Source organism: Lactuca serriola, chromosome 9 (genome assembly GCF_051521515.1).
Source record: "Lactuca serriola cultivar US96UC23 chromosome 9, Lser_US96UC23_V15, whole genome shotgun sequence".
Classification (NCBI taxonomy): Eukaryota; Viridiplantae; Streptophyta; class Magnoliopsida; order Asterales; family Asteraceae; genus Lactuca; species Lactuca serriola.
In genome coordinates, this window is record NC_136416.1 from 190947272 (window position 1) to 190968167 (window position 20896).

The following is a 20896-nucleotide window of genomic DNA, read 5'->3' on the forward strand; positions in this document are numbered from 1 at the left end:
TTGTTTTGGGACGAATTCCGCAACACTTTCATTTAAAATGTAACTATGATTTTTAAACAAAGCATAAACAAACCGGTCTTTTCTGGACGTGATTTTGGGGATGTCACAAGGCGGGTCCTGCTTTGTGCTGTAGGCTAAGATACCCAGGGCGGACCGGTTGTTCCGAAGGCCCAGCGAGCGGTCCGGATAGGCTGTAGGCCCCAAGAGGGCGGACCAGACGTGCCGAGGCTCGGAGAGTGGACTAGGCCGACTGAAGGCCCGGTGCGGGCGGACCAGTCATACTGTAGACTCAGAGAGTGGACCAGGTGGATTGAAGGCCCGGTGCGGGCGGACCAATCACACTGCAGACTCGATGTATGTGGTTAGATTCGGAGAGTGGACCAGGTGGATTGAAGGCCCGGTGTGGGCGGACCAATCACACTGTAGACTCGAGGTTTATGGCTAGACTTAAAGGGTGGACCAGGTGGACTGTAGGCCGGTGTGGCGGACCAGTCACACAGTAGACCCGAAGTGCATGGCTGTTCTGTGATCAGATATGTTGTGGCATGTTATGCGTGTATGGTATAAGTGGTTGGTATTTTGGGGATATCTCACTAAGCTTTCGGGCTTACAGTTGTGGTTTTATGTTTTTCAGGTTCTTCAGGAGACCGTGGCAAGGCGAAGGCGTGATCGTACCGCTCCTCATGATTTTGTAGTAATGTGATTCTGGGAATACGCTAAATGTTTTGTATTGAAAACCTTTTTGTAGTGATTTAATGGAATCGAGTTGTTTTTGAAAAATTTAAAATTTGTTGTATTTTTCGGTCGTTACATGGCATTTTTCTGTCATAGAATTTCAAAGATGAAATGGGTATAAGTCTTTTAGTAATTGATACAAGTCGAGTGTCGTGAAATTAGTTCATTAGTTTTTGAGTATAGTATTTTTCCGACTTCCACATGTTTGCAAACAAATTCATAGTAGAAATCTATATAAATAAACTTAGGAATTTAGTAGTAACGACTTCAAATGGAGTCTTATAATTTTTGTTTCAAATCTGACCCACTCCTAAGATTCCCTTGTCGTGCCCCAATTGTGTGTAATTAAAATTTTAATAAACTGTTGAACCTAATGAGTTTGCCCTAAGTCCACAACCAAACAAGGAACAGGTCCTAAGGCGGACTCACCATTTCTAGGCCAATCATTTCTTAATTACACATGACTTTGGGGTACACCTTAAGAATCTTCGAGTTATTAGTTGTAAGCTGTTTGTAATAATAAGTAGTGAGGTCTAGTGCCAAACATCCAATGAAAATAAAATGCATGCCAAATTCATTGATAAACTTTTAGTACATATTGTTTTGGGGAAAATTTGACCTCATAGGGGTCCACACTACATCAATGTAAAAGATAGTTTTTGGCATCACAAAAGCCCTTTGACTAGTGTAATCACTTAATCGCGAGGTCAACCTATTCGCAAGAAAGAGTAGCACCAACGCATACTCGAAATCCTAGTTTTATACCAAAACATGAGCAGTGCAAACACTACTCGCGGCGGGTGGTATCTGGTCCATGGTGGCCCTGAGATGAGGTCGAGGCTCCCTGAAGCTCCGCAATCTGGCGTTCGTCCGCGATTACTCTCTCCTCGAGAGCTGCGTACCTCTCCTGGTACTCCGTTACCTCCGATCGAGCAGTGGTAAGGTCCTCGATAAGTTGGTCCACTAGATAGAAGTCCCTTTCCAAATCCCTGGTGCGTGCATCGGTGGCTGTCGTGACTGCGTTGGGATTCCGAACTTGATCTGTCATTTCCCTACTCTGGTTCCCCAAATTCGTGATATGTTGGACCATGACGGGGAGGGCTCTATTAGCCGGTCCCCCGTGGTTGAGGTCGTAGTAACCACGTTGGTCGCCATATGGTGATCGTTGGCGTTGTTGTCGGCTCCACCTCTCGATCATGGTTACCCAACGGGGCTTAGGCCCGTTGTAGCCGAAACGGTTCGCAGGCACCCTGGCGATGTAAGGAGGGTTGAAGACTTCCTCCTCTGGTTCCTCTTCTTCTTCCTCTTCTGATTCTTCTTCTTCATCCTCCATTTCCTATTCATCCTTAGGTTCTTCTTCTTCGTCAATCTCCTCCGAGTCCTCCTCAGGATCCTCCTCGGGATCCTCCTTGATCATCTCCTCGGGTTCTGCCTCGAGCCATCCGGCGTTTCCCTCATTAGGGAAGTAAGGGTCTCCAGGTAGGTGAAATCCGGCCATGACGTCTGCGTGAGAAATGGGGGTGTAAGAAGCATGTAACGGATAATAATAATAATAATACTGCGCTATAGCAACCTAAAATAGTCCTATAGTATTTTAAGTGTTTAGGTTTTGTTTTTAAAGCATTCTTTGTAGAGTGAAGTTAGGTCGTTAGATTTGTTGCCCATTACGACTATCCCCTAGTATGTGCAAGTCATTTCTCGAACGGATATAGTTAATCAGGCTATATCCTTCCCAAAACTAATTACACATACCAAGGCATACTCGTAGTGTTCAACTCCTCTTCTTTTACTTTATGTTCTCCTTGGTTATGACACTACGCGAACATGTATGTATACTTTTAACAAGAAAACTATTTATTTTCTAAAAAAAAAAATCAAAAACAGCTTATAAGCCCCAAAAAAAACTTCGAAAAAAACCTAAAATGGTGTAAATTGGACCAAGAGGACAGTTTTAGGAAACCATAGGACCTGGTGGGCAATACTTGAGCACTTGTCAATTTGTTGGATGCGCTAGAGTGACGTGGCAAGCCACGCAGACTAGGAAGGCCACTTAGGACGACTAACGGCTTCAAGTAGAAGACGTTGGCCAAAATGACTAGCAGGGTAAGTTTTTTAAACCATATGGACCAAACAGGTATGTGTTTTCATAATTGTTCTGATTTTGCATGTTCTGGGAAACAAATGGACCAATCACATAATTTTGTAATGACAAGATTGCAAAGACATGAAAAAAACTCCTTATTTATCAAATTCAACAAAAACTCATTAGATGTCTAATTCCATGTGTTGTTTTTTTGTGTTTGTTAATGCAAGGCTCTTTCTGTTTCTTAGAGCATCCATACCAGTTCTTTCAAACCAAATTGCAAAGCCACGTACTCATTATTTGAAAGCCACGTAGGAAGACTTCTTTCAACTGCTGAAAGGGCATTGTAATGGGGCCCGCAATACTTTAATTAATTTATTATATTATTTTACTGCTACATATCCCTCTTGCCTCTTATCTCCTTGCAATTATTTTTAATTTCAAATGGCTGTATAATTAAGTAATTATCTATGCTTTTCCTTTTATGACTTCGTCAAGATTTTGATATATATTTTTTTATGTTTAGCAACATAACTATACATTATATTGTATTATTAAATTCATTAAATTTGTTAAATGACTTAAATCTAAACATGTACTTTTTTTTTTTATCATTAACTTAAAAAAATTGTAGGGATACTTTTCAAAATAGATAAACAAAAATAACTTTTAAGATATTATATATATATATATATATATATATATATATATATATATATATATATATATATATATAAAAGGTTATTGTTGATGTGTCAGTGGGGGCCACTTTTGAAAGAGTGCTGATATTTCATTGATATGAATGTTTATTGCAAATGGTGATGTGGTATTGCAAACGATGATGTGACACAATTGAAAGATAATTGATATTGCACTGATGTGGATGGTCTTAGACTCATATGTTGTAAGCGGGTCATTTATGTATTATATATTTGTTTATTGTTTAACCTAGCCTAGTCCACATGTCTTTATATAGCCGACCCATATACACTTTGTATATATTATTGTGTTGTATGTTCTTATGAAATCAATTAAAGTGGATATCTATTTCATTGATTTCATAAGATCATAACACAATAATATATATTCCACTTTCAGTGATTTTATAAGACGACACGTATGGGTACAAACGAGAAGTAACGCCGGTGACGTGACATGCCTCAATGGCGTCGTAACGGGGGGAACACCGCCCCCAACTTGTTGAATCTCTTTATGGTGAATCTTGTGGTAACGAGGACGAGATAAAACAAGAAGGGTGATTGACTATCTCCTTCATCAATCAATCAAATAATTTTCTCTATTTTCTCTCTCTACCTCTTGACAAGATATAACATCTGGAACATCATTTCCCCCTTGGTGTTATGGATGAGGTGGCACCAATTTGGTGTTACATTCCGTTGCCCACACCCAATGCTATAAGAACATACAACACAATAATATATACAAAGTGTACATGGATCATCAAAGGTTTGTGGACTAAACTAGGCTAAACAACAAACCATTACACAACATATAAATGGACCATTAACACAAAAGAGATGATGCTAAAAGTAAACATAAATACCTAACAAATTAGTTCTTTTTAAGACAAAGAAGGTTAAACTTTAGGAAGATGACTGAATCGGTAATTTTTGGTAAACAATTGGATGATTTATGTAATTTCAATATATTAATTATTTAAATACAAGTTTATATATAATTTGTTTAACTCAGAAACCAGAAATGTTTTTAATAAAATAATTCAATAACAATCATTGTATTTCACTTTTTCAATAATAACCACAAGTAAAATGATTCAAAAAATCATTAGAAAAGAATCCATCCATCTTCATAATTAAACAACATCGACTACAAGTGAAAAAAACCAGAGCAAAGACTTTCAATGGCGGCAACATTCAGCTGTCGACTAGTCTAACACGCCTACAATTAAAGCCCGACAGCCATTTGTTTAATCAGTCAATCAAAATATGCATATATTCTCCTGGTGATTCTTCAATCCAATTATTTTTCTCATCAAATCATTCGTTTGCTCAATATAATTTCAACGGAACCAAACAGAATCGGTCAACGCTGGCTTCAATTTTACATGAACCCTAAGAAATCATGTTGGAGCTCAATATGGGGTTCCGATTAGTAGCAGTTTTGTTATTGAGTTCAATTTATTTCTGTTCGTTCGTTCAATCCAGATGCAGCGGAGGTTGTGATTTAGCGCTTGGTTCGTACTTCGTCTTACCTGGAAATGAACTCATTCCAATTTCCCAATACATGGACACCGATATCAACAGTATTCTGCAGTATAATCGTGGGACTATCCCTAATCAGGATAGTGTCCAATCGTTCATCAGGATTAACGTGCCGTTTTCTTGCGATTGTATCAACGGGGACTTCTTAGGCCATATTTTCAGCTACACTGTTAGGTCTCAGGATACGTATAGAGTGATTGCGAGTGAAAGGTACGCGAATTTGACGACTGCGGAATGGATTCAGAGGTTTAATTCTTATCCTGCAAATCGTATCCCCGATGTTAACGTCACCCTTAACGTGACGGTGAATTGTTCGTGTGGAGATAGTTCGATTTCGAAGGATTATGGTTTGTTCGTGACGTATCCTCTCCGGTCAGGTGAGACTTTGGATTCGGTTTCTTCCGCCGCGAATCTTAGTTCCGACTTAATTCGAAGCTATAATCCCGATGCAAATTTTAGCGCTGTCAATTCGTTGATATACATTCCGGGCCGAGGTTAGTATTTGGAACTGTTCAACGGATTCTTAGGCACCTGTTTTTGGCTTGATATGATGTGATTGTGTTACTTGATTATGAATGATGATAAATTTGGGATGAATTCTATGAAAATTATCAACTACTTGTTAGCTTTCTCATGAAATTGATTTGTTTGAATGTTTGGTTTTTTGCAGATGAAAATGGAAATTATCCACCGATAAGAACCAGGTACCTTCTTGTTCTTCAATAACATCTTATTTGCTGAAATTGATGACTGCTTTTATACATTTAACAAGTCGTGTTCTTCGTTCTTGTTATCTTTTGCAGCTCAGGTGACCCAACTTTCTGTGGCCCTTTTTAATATCCTTTTGATTATAAATGTGAGTTATGGAGTTGTGAAGCTACAATCTGCATTCACATAAACAGGATTATCAGGGGGAGCCATAGGTGGAATAGCTGTAGCAGTAGTAGTTGGAGTGCTGTTACTTGCAGGTTGCTTATATTATGGATTTTACAGAAAAAAGAATTCAGAAAAGAATTCAGCTTTGTTAAAGAACGCACAGGTTCAACTTATGCAGTCTCCTCGAGGTATTTATCACAAAATTCATCTCCATTTCTATTGATAAAATCTGTATTGATTTGTTGATTTGTGTTCTTTTTCAAACTTAGGGCCAGGTGGCACTTCAATTGGAGGTTCAAATTCCAGTGGTCATCCTGTTGGTGCCTCACCTGGGCTTACAGGGATAACAGTTGACAAATCAGTGGAGTTTTCATATGAAGAGCTTTCAAAGGCTACAGATGAATTCAGTCTTGCTAATAAGATTGGTCAAGGTGGTTTTGGTGCTGTTTATTATGCAGAACTCAGAGGCGAGGTTTGAAATTATAGTTTTAGATATAATTATGTGATTTCATCTGTTCATACTTCCATTTACCCTGATTTTAATCTTACATGAATTCTGATGATGTATTAAGTGGCTGTTTCTTATTGCAAACTTTTTCAGAAAGCTGCTATCAAGAAGATGGATATGCAAGCATCAAGAGAATTTTTAGCCGAATTAAAGGTCTTAACACATGTTCATCATCTAAACCTGGTATGCAGTATTTCAATTACTAAATATATTTATCAAGATTTTGAGTTGACCATATTTTTTTTTTTAACATTTGACTTTTATATTTTGCAGGTGCGTTTAATAGGATATTGTGTGGAGGGCTCCCTTTTTTTGGTGTATGAGTTCATTGAAAATGGAAACTTGAGTCAACATTTACATGGAACAGGTGAAATTAAGTTCAAACATAACAACTAATTTCTATAACGAATACATCCAAACAAGAGAAATTTATCTTCTTTATAATGTCCATTTTCAGCAAGGGACCCACTATCCTGGTCAACTCGGGTCCAAATCGCCCTTGACTCAGCAAGAGGTCTTGAGTATATTCATGAGCATACTGTTCCTGTTTATATACATCGTGATATCAAATCAGCAAATATATTGATTGACAAAAATTATCATGGAAAGGTGTGTGAATATTTATACTTTATATTGTCATATTTGTTTTTTTAGTGATAAAGTTGAAGATGGCAATGATTTATTGGCACTACATGTTTACTTTTAGGTTGCAGATTTTGGTTTAACAAAGCTGACTGAAGTTGGAAGTAATTCTTTGCCCACACGTCTTGTGGGCACCTTCGGATATATGCCACCAGAGTAAGGGTTAATTATGTCATTTTACCAAGAGGCCTTATGCATAGTTATAGTATATGGGTTCATAGAATCCTACATTAAGATTTCTTTTCTTACACATGACTAGACAAGCTTTCTAGGGTCCTTTTAAATAATGAGGGCATTTATGTCTTTTGCACATACGAGTGGTTGAGAGTGAGTACATGTCCTACCTTTTTGGATGGGACAAAAACTTGCAATTTTTGTTCCATTCACAGTACACAATACACAGTACACAGTACACAATACACAGGTTCTCAAATTATTGGGTGGCAGGTATGCGCAATATGGCGATGTTTCTCCAAAAGTAGATGTGTATGCATTTGGGGTTGTACTTTATGAACTTATTTCAGCCAAGGAAGCCATAGTTAAAGCAAATGGCTCTAATGCCGACTCAAAAGGGCTAGTTGCCTTGGTGAGTTTTAATTCCTATGTATTTAACTAATTGTCACATGTTTGTTTTTTTCTTAATTTTCTATATTAAGTTGTTCTTTCTGCATTAAGTAAAAACGAAACACTCGTGTATATATAACAACTAATGAGTTTGATATTTGATGATTTACAGTTTGATGAAGTTTTGAGTCAACCCGATCCAAAAGATGACTTGGTCAAGATGATCGATCCTAGGCTCGGGGATAACTACCCTCTTGATTCAGTCCGTAAGGTAAATCTTTCGTTTTTTGATGAGGAGGGTATTTATGTCTTTTGGCAAGACGAGAGATAAAAAATGAGTCTATGTCCCACCTTTTTGTGTGGGACAGTCCCAAGTGGCATCAGTCACAGTCCAATGCATGTCAAACGCAGTATATGGTTACCATGTTCTGTCATGTCATGTCCTGTGTAACAATTTTTATTGCGAATTGGAATGCAGATGGCGCAGCTTGCGAAAGCTTGTACGCATGAGAATCCGCAACTACGGCCAAGTATGAGATCGATTGTGGTTGCATTAATGACGCTTTCGTCCTCCACGGAGGATTGGGATGTTGGTTCCTTTTATGAAAATCAGACTCTTGTGAACTTAATGTCTGGAAGATAGTGACAAGAATTTGTGATTACTTTTACCTCTTTGTTTCTTGATATATATATTTTTTATGATTCTTTTGGGATGTGCAAGTGTAATGTAATGTATGAACAAATTATTTATTGTTTTTATGATGTAGATTAGTTTGATGAGTGTTGTATGAAAGAAAGGGAATTACATTATGTGTATTACATGATATTATATTAGTGGATATTAGTAAATGTTTATTTTTCCTATATTCTTTAGAAGGTTAAATTTTAGTATTTATTTAATTAAGCATTATTGCAAAATACATCTTTTTTTTGTCTATTATCATTTTAGGAAACATAATTTTGAATAAATATTTAAGGACTATGTTATAAGGCTAGACGGTATATTCCTACCATACCATGTCGTGGGGTGACGTGTCACTACATGGAGGTGGGGGAACACCACAACATCTGGTGTGGTGATTGCGATACTTCCACCACATAAAGCAAAAACACAATGCAACAACATTTCTTTTTTCTTCTTTTTATTTTTTTCTCCAGTTTGACACTTGTACAATACAATATACTAATGTTATATATATATATATATATATATATATATATATATATATATATCCTCCTTAATAAATGAAGGTTTTTTTTTGCCACATGTCATATATATCCTCCTTAATAAATGAAGGTTTTTTTTTTGACACTTGTCATTTTGTGGTATTTTTAAAATAAATATTATCTATTTGTTAATTTTTGGTTTGTTTCAGTTTTTAAAATTTAAATCATATACTTATATATGTAAAATATTAAATATCATATATATATATATATATATATATATATATATATATATATATATATATATATATATATGATATTAAATTGCAATAAATATGATTCTTTCTTTTTATTTTAAAGTTTTACATTAAAAAATATTTTTTGTTTACACTTTAAATATTTAATATTTTTTTAAATCAACCCGTGTAATACACGAGGCTCACAACTAGTATGTATATATATATATATATATATATATATATATATATATATATATATATATATATATATATATATATATATATATATATATATATAGGGAAAGGATCAAATGAGAACGCCTAAAAGGTTGAGAACGCGAGAACAATTGTGAACCAATCATTTTATAAGGGCATAAAAAGAATTTTACACTATAATTAATTATGGATAATTAATTAATTCCTAAAATCTTGGGATTTAATCTGATTAATAGATTTTTTACCTAAATATTAGGAATTTGTATAATCTATTTTTAATTAACAAAATCAATAAAATGATTTTAAAATACGTTTTTACCATAATTTAAAAAAAAAACGTTTTTTTGAAAGTTTATTTTTACCAACAACATCAAAAATACTGACGCGTTAATCATTTTATCCGAATATTTGTAATCATACATGAATAAAATATATTTGTAATCATATATGATCCCGGTGATAATCTTGAATGAATAGATGGATTAAGTTATATTCATAAATGAATAAAACACAAATGAATGAACACATGTAAATATGGATTGCTTTTGAATAGAAAACATTGAATACACATTTAATCACTAATGAATACACTTCAGTCAGTAATGAATATACATCTAATCTTATGAATACACATTTAATCACTAATGAATACACTTCAATCTGTAATGAATATACATCTAATCTTATGAATACATTTGAATACACATGTTCTTGCTCTTTTGTTGGACCTGCATGAAATATGGAAAACAAAGACATAGTCAAACTCTATTCATCACCATCACCATTTGTTTCATAGAAGCATGAGATATATGGTAGACTTCTCTTCATTCAGTTCTTCAAGAATATTACTCAAAACAAAAGCCTAATCATCTGGGCCTTTTTCTAGAATTCGATTTTTGGAGACAAACAAAAAAAATCAGAAATAGTTACAACACAATTATTGTTCTATAGAGGTTAAATCAAAATAAAATCGAATCGGAACATCGGGAATTAGTGAAAAAGGTGCGAAGGAGGAATCCATTCCAAGCAAGTGGACTGTATGTGCAATCAGTTTAGGTTTTGAGTAGTTGGAGACAAATATACCTTCGTGTGATCTAATGGCATCGTCTATTGACCTGAGATCTCTATGGATTTCGATCGCAGAACCCATGATTGTTGTGGGTTGTCACGGTAGTTGAGGCGCCAATCACGCACCCCCCCTTCATGATTGCAATTACCAATCGTGATTTTTGCAGTCATTCTTCAAGCCCTGAATCGGGATTACAAGTCTTGGGGCTTACGAGAAATCGAGGCGGTCTTTTGGCCTTCGATGGAATTGGCGATGGTGGAAGTCAAAGGGGCAGAGAGTGTGAAGGCTCACCAGCGACGGAAACAATAGGGCGACAGGAAGGGAAGAAAGGCTCGCATCGCAGGTGTGTTGTCCGATATTCAAGATGTTGTGTCCAATTGCAATCGTCTCCAGGGTGCGAAGAGGTTAAAGAGACAGAGGGAAGAGGGGAAGGAAGGGCGTCGATTCTCCGATGACCCTTGTGGCTTAATCGTCGTCATCAGCAGCGCACAAATGGGGGAACACAAATGACTTTTTACTTCCCCTCGTGTGTTATTCGCCACTAACAACCCAAATCGGCAGACATTTTTTCCTTCTTGATCTCTCTTTCTCTTTCTCTGAATCCTCTTGCAAGTGATGTTGTTTAGACCAGGGGAAGGTCGGCTATGGTTGTCACAACCGATGAATCTTATGAAACCCTAGAGAGAGAGAGGATATAGATACGAGAATAAGAAAGGTAAGAGGTGAGGGTGAGAAATTATAGGAATTAGGTAAAGTTGCAATTCCTATTATGCCCTTCTGACCATTCAAATGTTACACTTAAATGCCAGTACTTTTAGAATTTTTCATAAATCCCCCATTTAATTGTAACCATAGATCTTAGTATTTAGATAGTCTAGATCTGTTCTCGCGTTCTCAACCTTTTAGGCGTTCTCATTTGATCCTACTCTTATATATATATATATATATATATATATATATATATATATATATATATATATATAAGAAGTGTGGGTGACCATTTACTAAAAGCGAGGGAATATATATATATATATATATATATATATATATATATATATATATATATATATATAGTGTGTGGGTGACCATTTACTAAAAGCGAGGGAAGAGTAGAAGAAAATGTCTTGACATTGATTCTACGGGGGGTAAAACAGAGGGGAGTGAAAGGATACACCCCCAACCTAAGTATACGATAAAAAGAAACACTATCATATTTGAGAAAATCTCTTAATTGATTATACATTAGGTAAATATTCATTTAAGATAGAAACTAATTTTGTGAGTCTCTTTCGAACAAAAAAGAAATTGTGATACTTGTTTATAGTCATATACATGGCCAAAAATTTCAAGAAAGGAAAAAAAAAACAGCATTAAATTTCGTTATTTTTAACATCCGAAAAAAATAATGAAAAAAATCATTGTCTAGTGTATTATTATTATTATTATTATATAACATTATTTATAAAAATACAATATGTTTAATATTCTATTACAAAATTACAGTAGGCAAAAATTTAAATCCTAACAATATTTTTATAGAATATTACAAATAATAATTATTATGAACAATATTCTCTTACAAATATTTTTCTGGAACGTTGGGTTTTATTTTATTATTATTTTTATATTATTATTGGATATAAAAAGTGAGAAAATTAATAGAAAATATTTTTTTTTTGCTCTGGAAATATATGATCACGGATACATAAGTCCTTAAACAATACTCATGGATGAATATCTCTACTTTTACCACAACCAGACAACGATAGAACTAGAGAAACTTAAAATTTGTTTTTGCAAACAAACAACTTTAAATATCTGTGTGATAGGATAAAATTTGGAACGATTGTGCATACATAAGTCATGTGCCATCAATTAATTTCTACATTTAGATACACATTTTGAAATAAATATATTCTAAAGATTTATGTTATAATTTTATAATTGAATAAAATATTCCAATTTTTTATTTAGTAACGAGTCTCTGTTTTGATTAGAACAAATGTTTTGCAATAACTGAATCAACAAAATAATAACAGACTAAAACAACTTTTCTTCCATACAATATCCTCTTTAATATCATTTAAATAAAATCTGAAATTTGGATTATGATATATATAAATGTTAAATTGGAACTAAAGTAAAAACAAAATAGAAGACAAGAAGTCAAAGAGGCATTAGGTTATTCTTTGATCTAGGAAAAGCTTATCAATGGCTGTAATTTTTTCATAAAGCAAAAACCGTCACGATCAACGGTAAATCCAATCTGAACGGCTACAAACCGCAAGTTCACTGAAGTTCCATGTACATCACATACACCATAAAGTTCCTCTTGCAAGTTCCAACTTCAAAACAAAGGAGGGAAAGTTGTTCACTTTTATCTCAGTTGTTGAACACGCTCCTCGGAACTTTCACTCTTTTTGCAAATTCATCATGAAATCTGAACAATATTGAGAATCCGAAACCTAAAAAAAGGATTGAAGCTTAGTGCAAATTTGTGACTTGAACTAGAATGGCTGGATTGGTAAGCCCTATTGCTACACATGTGAAGAAACAGAGAGCGACGATCCTATCTCCGGTCACCACCTTCGTTCTCGGCTCCAACAATGATCAACTTGAACGTGCTCAGGCACGCGCCGCCCGTGCTGCTTCCATCCGCCGGAAGCCGGTAACGTTCAATAACGCAGCTGATGATAATCCTGCCGGTGCTTTTCTAGGTCAAGAGCAGATCATGGAATTGTTCCAGAATTGCATCAAATTAGCTAGTGAAAATGTCTCTACTACTCTTAGCGCTAGTGTGTTTTAACAGATTCATTTTTCTATTATGACTCATGATTTAACCTTTTTCTGTTGCAGAAAATTAATCAGAAGAATACTTGGGAGCTGAATTTGATCGATCATCTACGTGACATTATAAAAGTCGAAGAAGATGATGCTGAGACCAATTTTCAGAAGGTACTGAAGATCAATTTGATTTATGTTGAAGTCTTTATCAAAGTTGTTTGTACTTATTGACAGTAGCTTTAATTCCTTTTGAATTCTACTTTTCTTCTTTCCTTAAGAGGTTGTCCTTTTATTTAATTTAGACCTGTTAGAACTACATCATTTAGCAATCCATTTATAACAAAGATAATTTTGACCACATTGGGTGTATATGGCTTGCTAGTGCCTACTTAATTATGATGGAGGTCTATCACAATATAATTAAGAGAACTAGTGAAAGAAACTTTAACCACATCACTCTTTCTTGTGTATATCTTTTAAGTGATTATTAATTACTAGAAAGCTACAAGAATGAGTAACCTTTAAGTGTTGTTTATTTAAGCAGGAATCAGTGTAATCTTTAAGTTTTGTTCAAGTGTAGATGACTTTTGACACAACATGAATTCCAAATCTGGTTTGGAATCCACACAAGTTTTGTCCAGACCAGACAAGACATGTACATGCACAGTTTGAAGAATATAATAAAATATTCGTTTTCTTGCTTGATTTTCTAGCTTTCTTAAGATTTTATCTTATCTATTCCACAATTTAACCTACAAAAAGAAACAAATGGAGTTGGATAGTTAGAGTAGAAACAATTTCTTATAATTTGGATCACAAATCACAATGCATCTTTTCAAGTGCAGGCAAGTTGCACTCTTGAAGCAGGAGTTAAAATATATTCAACAAGGGTGGATTCTGTCCATGCTGAGGCATATAAATTCCTTGGAGCCATTAATCGAGTTGGACAAGACATGGAACAAGGTTAGTTATATCACATTGTACTTATCAGTTATCATTCCAAGAAAAAATAGTCTTTAGTACCTTGTCATCCATTATAACTTATAATGTAAAGCGATGTATGGCTTATAGCTATATATACATATGTTTTTCCTATTTCATCGGTTCAAATATGCAATGGAAAAATCAAAAGACCTTATATTGTAGAAATATTCAAGGGTTCATTTTGTGTGATACATGTTTATCAGGCAATTTAGAGGATGGAAACACCAACACTGAGCAAAGGAAACAAAGTACTAAAAAGGAGCATGAACAAAAGGTCTTTCATCATCTCGTCTTCAATCTTGTTTGAATACCTACCTTAAACCTATTGCATCATAAATCTACAGTTTTCTCCTCTTTCAACACTGGAATCATCGTTTGAGAATCTTAATCTGAAGAAATTTGATGGTAAGGGCACAACTTATTACTTATACCTTTTTAAATTTTTTTTTCCATAAAAGGGTGTCATGAAATTATCTTTATTCTCTAGTTGCTTTTACTGTGGATCCTCTTTATCATCAAACGTCTGCTCAGTTTGATGAAGGAGGGGCAAAAGGTCTTTTACTGAATAATCTTGGAGTCTATGGTGGGTGTCGTGTCCTTTTTGATTCACTTGAAGTACCTGCAAACTGCATGTCTTGTTCACCCCAAACTGATAAAATCGAGACAATTGATATCTCGTATGCAAAAGGTATGTTTTTAATCTTTTATATGGAGGGCAAAATGGTCATTTTACAAAATTACAAGGATCTTGTAATTTCATTCATCTGTAGACTGCATGGAACAAATGGCACTTAACATCTCCAAAAACAAAGAAATCTCACCAACTCTCAAGGAGATAGTCAACATGTTTGATGATAAAAGACTACCAGACACTGTTTTTGCCCAAAATTCTCATGAACCTGATTATGACGATTATGCCCTTGATGGTGATCGAAATGATAACTTTGGAACGTGGGATTTTGTTAATGACAACGAGGGCACTTATGAAAGGGAGGAAGAAGTAGAACCCCATGAGGTGCTTGAATCTTGATCATTTTTCAGTCTTTGAAAAATCTATTCAATTATAGAATCATGCTTTTCATTTTTCTTATTATCTTGTTTTTTGTTTGTAGGAAAATGAGCAATATGAATCTCATGATCGTGATGTAGATGACAATTTTATAAAAATTGATGACTTTTTGTTTCCAAGACGGGGTTTGACCACAAGTCAAAATGCCTGGGCGGGCCCTGAACATTGGAAATATAACAAGTCTAAAGGTATAAAAGTCTGTACTGTGTTTAACATGCATTGGACTGGCACTGTGACATGATGTGAATGGACAATTGACACACACTTGTTCCCGATCTCTTGTCTGTGCAAAAGACATAAATACCCTCCTTGTCCTCCTCATCAAACGTTGACATTTTGTTTTTCATTTAATTTGTGATATGTTTTATAGGTCCAGAAGCTTCTAGTTCTACCAAGGAAAATGGATCACCATTGTTGTCCAAAAAACCAAGAAACAAGAAACAATTTGAAGCCGATATAGATTTTATGAAAGTTTTGGAAAATGACATTGTTGACCCCTTCATTCCTCCTAAAAATCCCAACTCATTGCTGTTGCCTGCATATAGAGAACCTTGTAACACAATGCTTCCGGAAGATTGCCATTATCAACCTGAGCATCTAGTGAAACTATTTCTTCTACCAAATGTTTTGGTAATTTCACCTCTGTTTAAATATATTCTATAACAATCACCTGTTAATCAAACATTCAAACCCATATATGATTAATGATTCTTTTGTTTATTTGTAGTGCTTTGGGAAGAAGAGAGGAAAGAGGAATTCAGGTCAATTGATTTCTTCTATACAAATCATTCTTATTGTTTATCTACAGCATGTGATATTATTGTGATAACATTTTATTATCAGATGAAGTTCATCAACAAGAAGCTAATCCATCATGGGGTGATGATGATTGTGGAATTGGTGACCAATTTGATGATGGAAATGCTTATAGTGATGTTGATGACTCTCTTGTCTCTCAACCACGTCAGGTTTGTTTATTAAAACTCCAATTTGATAACTAGTTTTGACTTGAAACAAATATATATACATTTCCTAATTTCTTGCTATTCATAAAATTAACACAGGTAGAAAAAATCGACATCCAATATGACAAAAAATCCAAACAAGTTGATGTTCATGTACTAAAAGATACTCTTTGGTCAACCATCCAAGAAATGCAGAAATCAGCCGGAGTAAATTTTCTTTTTCTTTAGATGCCAAAAAATTCCATAAATGATAGCAATGGAAACTCTATTATTAATACTGATAGTTGTGATTGCAGGATGAAGATTTGTCTTTTAAAAACATTTTATCATCTTCCCCAGCAGCCACATCAAATGATGACATCACCCCACACCTGTCTTTCATCTGCATATTACATTTAGCCAATGAGCATGGATTAACCCTCAACAGCTTCCCTGACATGGATGACGTCAGCATCCATCTCCCCTCCCACCCCAACATCCCATAAAGGTACATTTTTTTTCCCTACTATTACAATCAACAATTTATAATAATATAATCAAACACAATAACACTATTCACAAAATTTTCATGAATTTCTGTGTATAAATGTTTCAAGCTAACAAAAAACAATGACAGTATGCAAAGATCAAAAGACCTCAGTGCCCCTAACACCGACTTCTTTCCATCCTCGTTGGCGGGCCCGCAACTCCCACTTTCCGGTTTCTTGTTTTTGTAAGGCCAAAGCTGCTTCAGCTTTTTCACGGGCTTCTTCACATGTTTCCATTCCGGAGTTACACTTGTCTGCTTCCTTTTGATATTGTGATGTCAGCTTTTTTGCCTCGAGTAATGCCATGTCAGCACGTTGTTGACTCTCTAATGCTTCTGCTTCTCTTAGTTTTAGTTCTTCTGATAGAAGCTCTGCAAAGTTCTTTTCCGTGTCTCCATCCACTTCCGGATCATGCTTTGAACAATCTGATTCAGTCCAACATTTCATCAAAAATTGAATATAAATATTAAATACCAATGTACTTATGGAAGTATGTTGCTATTGTGCATAAATAGTAAAGTACATTATCGATATTGAAAGTATGTATTTGTTTGTGTAATACTAATATACTATTACTAACCAGTGAAGGAACTGTTGCCAAGTCCTGTGAGAAAAAAAGAAAATATAAATCAGTTGAGAAATTGATGAAGAATCTGTCATCAACATTAACATCTTCTATTTCTACTACTTGTTATAGAGTTAACGATAAAAATGGAGGTTAATGAGAAATGAGATCTGATTAGTGGAAATTGGGTGACAGATCAAATCAAGATTCATAATTTTGAACGAATTAAAGTTAATTAGTGATGGGCAGATGGTGGAATAGTGTAGAAGTGGGAGAATTTAGGGTTTACGTACCTTGAGGAAAGGAGAGGGTAGGTTGGGAATCGCAATCGCAGTTGCAAGGAGGGCAAGATACGGCGGAGGAAGAGCGGCGGACGGCGGATAAACCTTCGAGAATATGCCAGTATAGTGGTGGACCTACTAAATAACCTACTAAAGATAGCCCCAAGAACACGATTCCGATTCTCATCATCGCCGGATTGCAAGATCCAGACCTGTTCGGAGCCATCGCTCTCTCTCTCTCTCACACACACACACACACTGTTTCTTTCTTTCTCTCACACACACTGACAATATGTCAATAAGAGTTTCACTTGCACCTGATCTTGAGGAAGATGAAGATGAAGATGATGTATTGCTAAAAAATCTTGCTGTGGTTGATGAAACCTGAATCGGCAAATGAAAAGGAAGAGGAAAATCGGCACTTTTCGCGTCACGACTGATGGGAGTTTATTTTACATAAATGGTCCCTCGTTCGAACCCGGTTTAAAAAGTCAGTTTAGCTTGCCAAAAACTCCGGTTAAGCCAAATCGATAGCCCGGTTATTTATTGCCCTGGTTGGACGGTTGGATCGGACCCTAATATGTTAGTTAATGTACTCTTTTTAATTCTGTTTTATACTATTTTCAATTAATTATTTGGGTATTTTTGGAATATAAATATTTTGTTATTTAAAGAAAATTATATTTTATAATTTAACTAGCTTTTTTAGTTATGCTTTCAAATGCAATTTATAATGGTAACTAGTTAAACATAGAAATTATATATTACACTTAACAAAACATAAATTTAATATGTAAAGTATTCGGTGCTCAATGAAAGGCTTTTGAAGAATATTGCTGCATCTTTCTGTAATATAGAGGGACAAATGTCGTTTATTTACGTAATATTATTTAACAATTAACAGTGGTAACATTGTATCTTATTTCTCTTATATATATTTGTTATGTATCTTGTATTTGTGTTATCATCTCTGGTTTACTAACTCACATCCATGATGGATCATGTTTTCTTTTTTCCTTTAGGAAGATTGTTTTTGCTGATGCTAGACTGTCCGATTATGAGCTGTATAAAAAAACTGTAGAGTATAGACACAATTCGCCTATTGTACATGTGTAAATTTTCACCTATGAGATGAGATTTGACATCTCCTTTTTTGTAAGCATTTGTGTTCTTACTTCTTACTTTGCAATTCTTTGCTAGTGTTACGTCAATATTATTTTAGTACTAAATTCTTAAAAATGGGAAACTCGTGACATAATAATCATATTGATTACATCATTTTGATATTGGTTAAGATTTTTACCCATAAATATATGGAATAGTCTATACATTACCCTCTATTCATCCAATTATGAGAAGCTGAGATAATAATACTTAGGGGTTTTTGAGATTGAGTTTGAAAAAAAAAAAAAAATTCCCTTTTGGTAAAAATGTTTTTTTAGCTTATGATATTACATTTGTAGCATGTACTCCACTTTTCTAATCGTATGAATATATAATCTTAAAGGAGATAACCAAACTTTCGAACTATTATTACTTATATTATTTTGGTGTAAATATCTAGCATTATTTTATTTTTAAATAGAAACTAAAAGAAAATCAAATTTCCAAGATTATATATAAAAATGCAAAAAATAACAGTTAGGCTGTCCGGAGTGGAGGGAGATCCACGTATGAAATACTTACGTGGAGGCTCTCTCCACGCATGAACACCGCCCCTAGCTTTAGAGGGTTGGTGGTGGCGTGGCTCCCAGGACGGACGAAGACGCGTACATTGATTGACACTTTAATTAGGACTGTTGGTTGGACAATAAATAAAAAAAAACATTTTTTCTTTAATCTCCTTTCTCTCTCTCTCTCTCTCTCTCTTTCTCTCTCTCTCTCTCTCTCTCTATATATATATATATATATATATATATATATATATATATATATCCACTTTTACACAATTTTTTCAAAACAAACATACAAATTCTCTCAAATCAAACATACAAATTCAACTAAAAATGGATAGCGGTTCTGATGATGATTTGGTGTTGCACACACTATTGTCTGTGACACAAGACGTGATTCGTGAGAGAGGCAAAACTTCACACCGCGAGAAGAAACGTAGAAAATATATCAATCGAGATCGAGAGGCGGCACATGAACTTTTGGTACGTGGTTATTTTTCCCCTGATAGTCTTTATGACCTATCGAAATTCGAAGAACGTTTTTATATTAGTAGAAATTTATTTTTATGTATAACTTCAGATTTGGAATGTAATTATGAGTTTTTCCAATTACGATTGGATGCTAGAGGTAAACGTGGTTTTACTACAATACAAAAATGTACGGCCGCTCTTAGACAATTGAGATATGGTATAACCGCAGACGCATCAGATGAATATCTGTGTCTGAAAGGACGGGTCGAGATGGTACATATCTTTTTTGTGAGTATGTTATAGAGCTTTACCGTGACATATACTTGCGACATCCGACTAAAAGTGATGTCGAACAGTTGTATGTCGCGCATGAAGCTAAACATGGTTTTCCAGGGATGCTTGGTAGTATTGATTGTATACATTGGGAGTGGGCAAATTGTCCCAATGCGTGGTGTGGTCAATTCACACGAAGATATCATGGGGTCCCGACTGTTATACTGGAGGCGGTTGTTTCAAACGACCTATGGTTTTGGCATGCATTCTTTGATATAGCGGGGTCAAACAATGACCTGAATGTGCTTCACACGTCTCCGTTATTTAACGATATTTTGCAGGGTAAAGCACCATATATGTCATACGTTGTGAATGGAAATGAATACAAGTATGTATATTACCTAGGTGATGAGATATATCCAGAGTATGCTACATTTGTTAAGTCCTAAAACAAAGGTGTCACTGTCACATAATCGAATATCCGACACGAACATTGGATAGGGCAAAACTAACGACAATGTTGACTGCTTGTGTGATTTTACATAACATGATAATACAAGAAAAGGGCAGAACTATTTGTTCATATACCGGGAACGATGTACTTAACCCACCTGTAGTAATACAAGTTGGCAGCCCGACATACTTCTCTAGAGTTTTGGAAATACAAAATCATGAAACACATCACAATCTACGACACGATTTGACCGAGCACATATGGGGGAGACAACTCCAAGGGGGAAATGACGATGGAGACGAAGAGGATGAGGGCGATGATTACAACGAGAATGCAGACGGTAACGACGAGGCGGATGAGGATGATGACGACGATGACGACGAGTAGTATTTGTCTACGGTTTTTATGTTTTACTTTTTTTTTTGTTTTTTAATTAAGTAGTGTAATATTTGATTTGTTAGGTTTTATGTGTATTTTAGTAATTTAGGTTTTAAATTTCTATGTTTTT

The 20896-nt window shown here is 35.0% G+C and overlaps 4 protein-coding genes across 6 annotated transcripts; 3 read left to right on the forward strand and 1 right to left on the reverse strand.

Moving 5' to 3' along the window:
* The first annotated feature begins 4651 nt into the window (after positions 1-4651).
* Positions 4652-8515, forward strand: LOC145072560 (lysM domain receptor-like kinase 3). Its single transcript, XM_079019011.1, has 12 exons — positions 4652-5555; positions 5732-5765; positions 5865-5869; positions 5964-6125; positions 6207-6409; positions 6539-6628; positions 6719-6812; positions 6903-7054; positions 7152-7243; positions 7535-7673; positions 7824-7922; positions 8130-8515. Exons 1-12 carry the CDS (start codon positions 4922-4924, stop codon positions 8292-8294), a joined length of 1869 nt encoding a protein of 622 aa, XP_078875137.1. The 5' UTR covers positions 4652-4921; the 3' UTR covers positions 8295-8515.
* A 4185-nt stretch (positions 8516-12700) lies between these two features.
* On the forward strand, positions 12701-18722 carry LOC145072991 (condensin complex subunit 2-like). Of its 3 annotated transcripts, none has more exons than XM_079019519.1 (14): positions 12701-13115; positions 13199-13297; positions 13972-14089; positions 14314-14384; positions 14455-14515; positions 14598-14798; positions 14881-15125; positions 15223-15367; positions 15550-15809; positions 15907-15940; positions 16023-16147; positions 16244-16351; positions 16441-16631; positions 18544-18722. In XM_079019519.1, exons 1-13 carry the CDS (start codon positions 12855-12857, stop codon positions 16627-16629), a joined length of 1917 nt encoding a protein of 638 aa, XP_078875645.1. In that variant the 5' UTR covers positions 12701-12854; the 3' UTR covers positions 16630-16631; positions 18544-18722. The 3 variants fall into 3 exon arrangements, with proteins under 3 accessions (XP_078875645.1, XP_078875646.1, XP_078875644.1); XM_079019520.1 differs by lacking the exon at positions 18544-18722 and adding an exon at positions 16761-18174; XM_079019518.1 differs by having other exon boundaries at positions 12702-13115; positions 18540-18722.
* LOC145072992 (uncharacterized) lies at positions 16653-17743 on the reverse strand. Its single transcript, XM_079019521.1, has 3 exons — positions 17530-17743; positions 17252-17275; positions 16653-17096 (listed from the first exon to the last, which is right to left on the reverse strand). The coding sequence occupies exons 1-3, from the start codon at positions 17741-17743 to the stop codon at positions 16771-16773; spliced, it is 564 nt and encodes a 187-aa protein (XP_078875647.1). The 3' UTR covers positions 16653-16770.
* Positions 18723-19523: 801 nt separating the features above from the next.
* On the forward strand, positions 19524-20383 carry LOC145076398 (uncharacterized). The gene is made up of 3 exons (XM_079022281.1): positions 19524-19728; positions 19771-19818; positions 19965-20383. Exons 1-3 carry the CDS (start codon positions 19524-19526, stop codon positions 20381-20383), a joined length of 672 nt encoding a protein of 223 aa, XP_078878407.1.
* Positions 20384-20896: the final 513 nt, after the last annotated feature.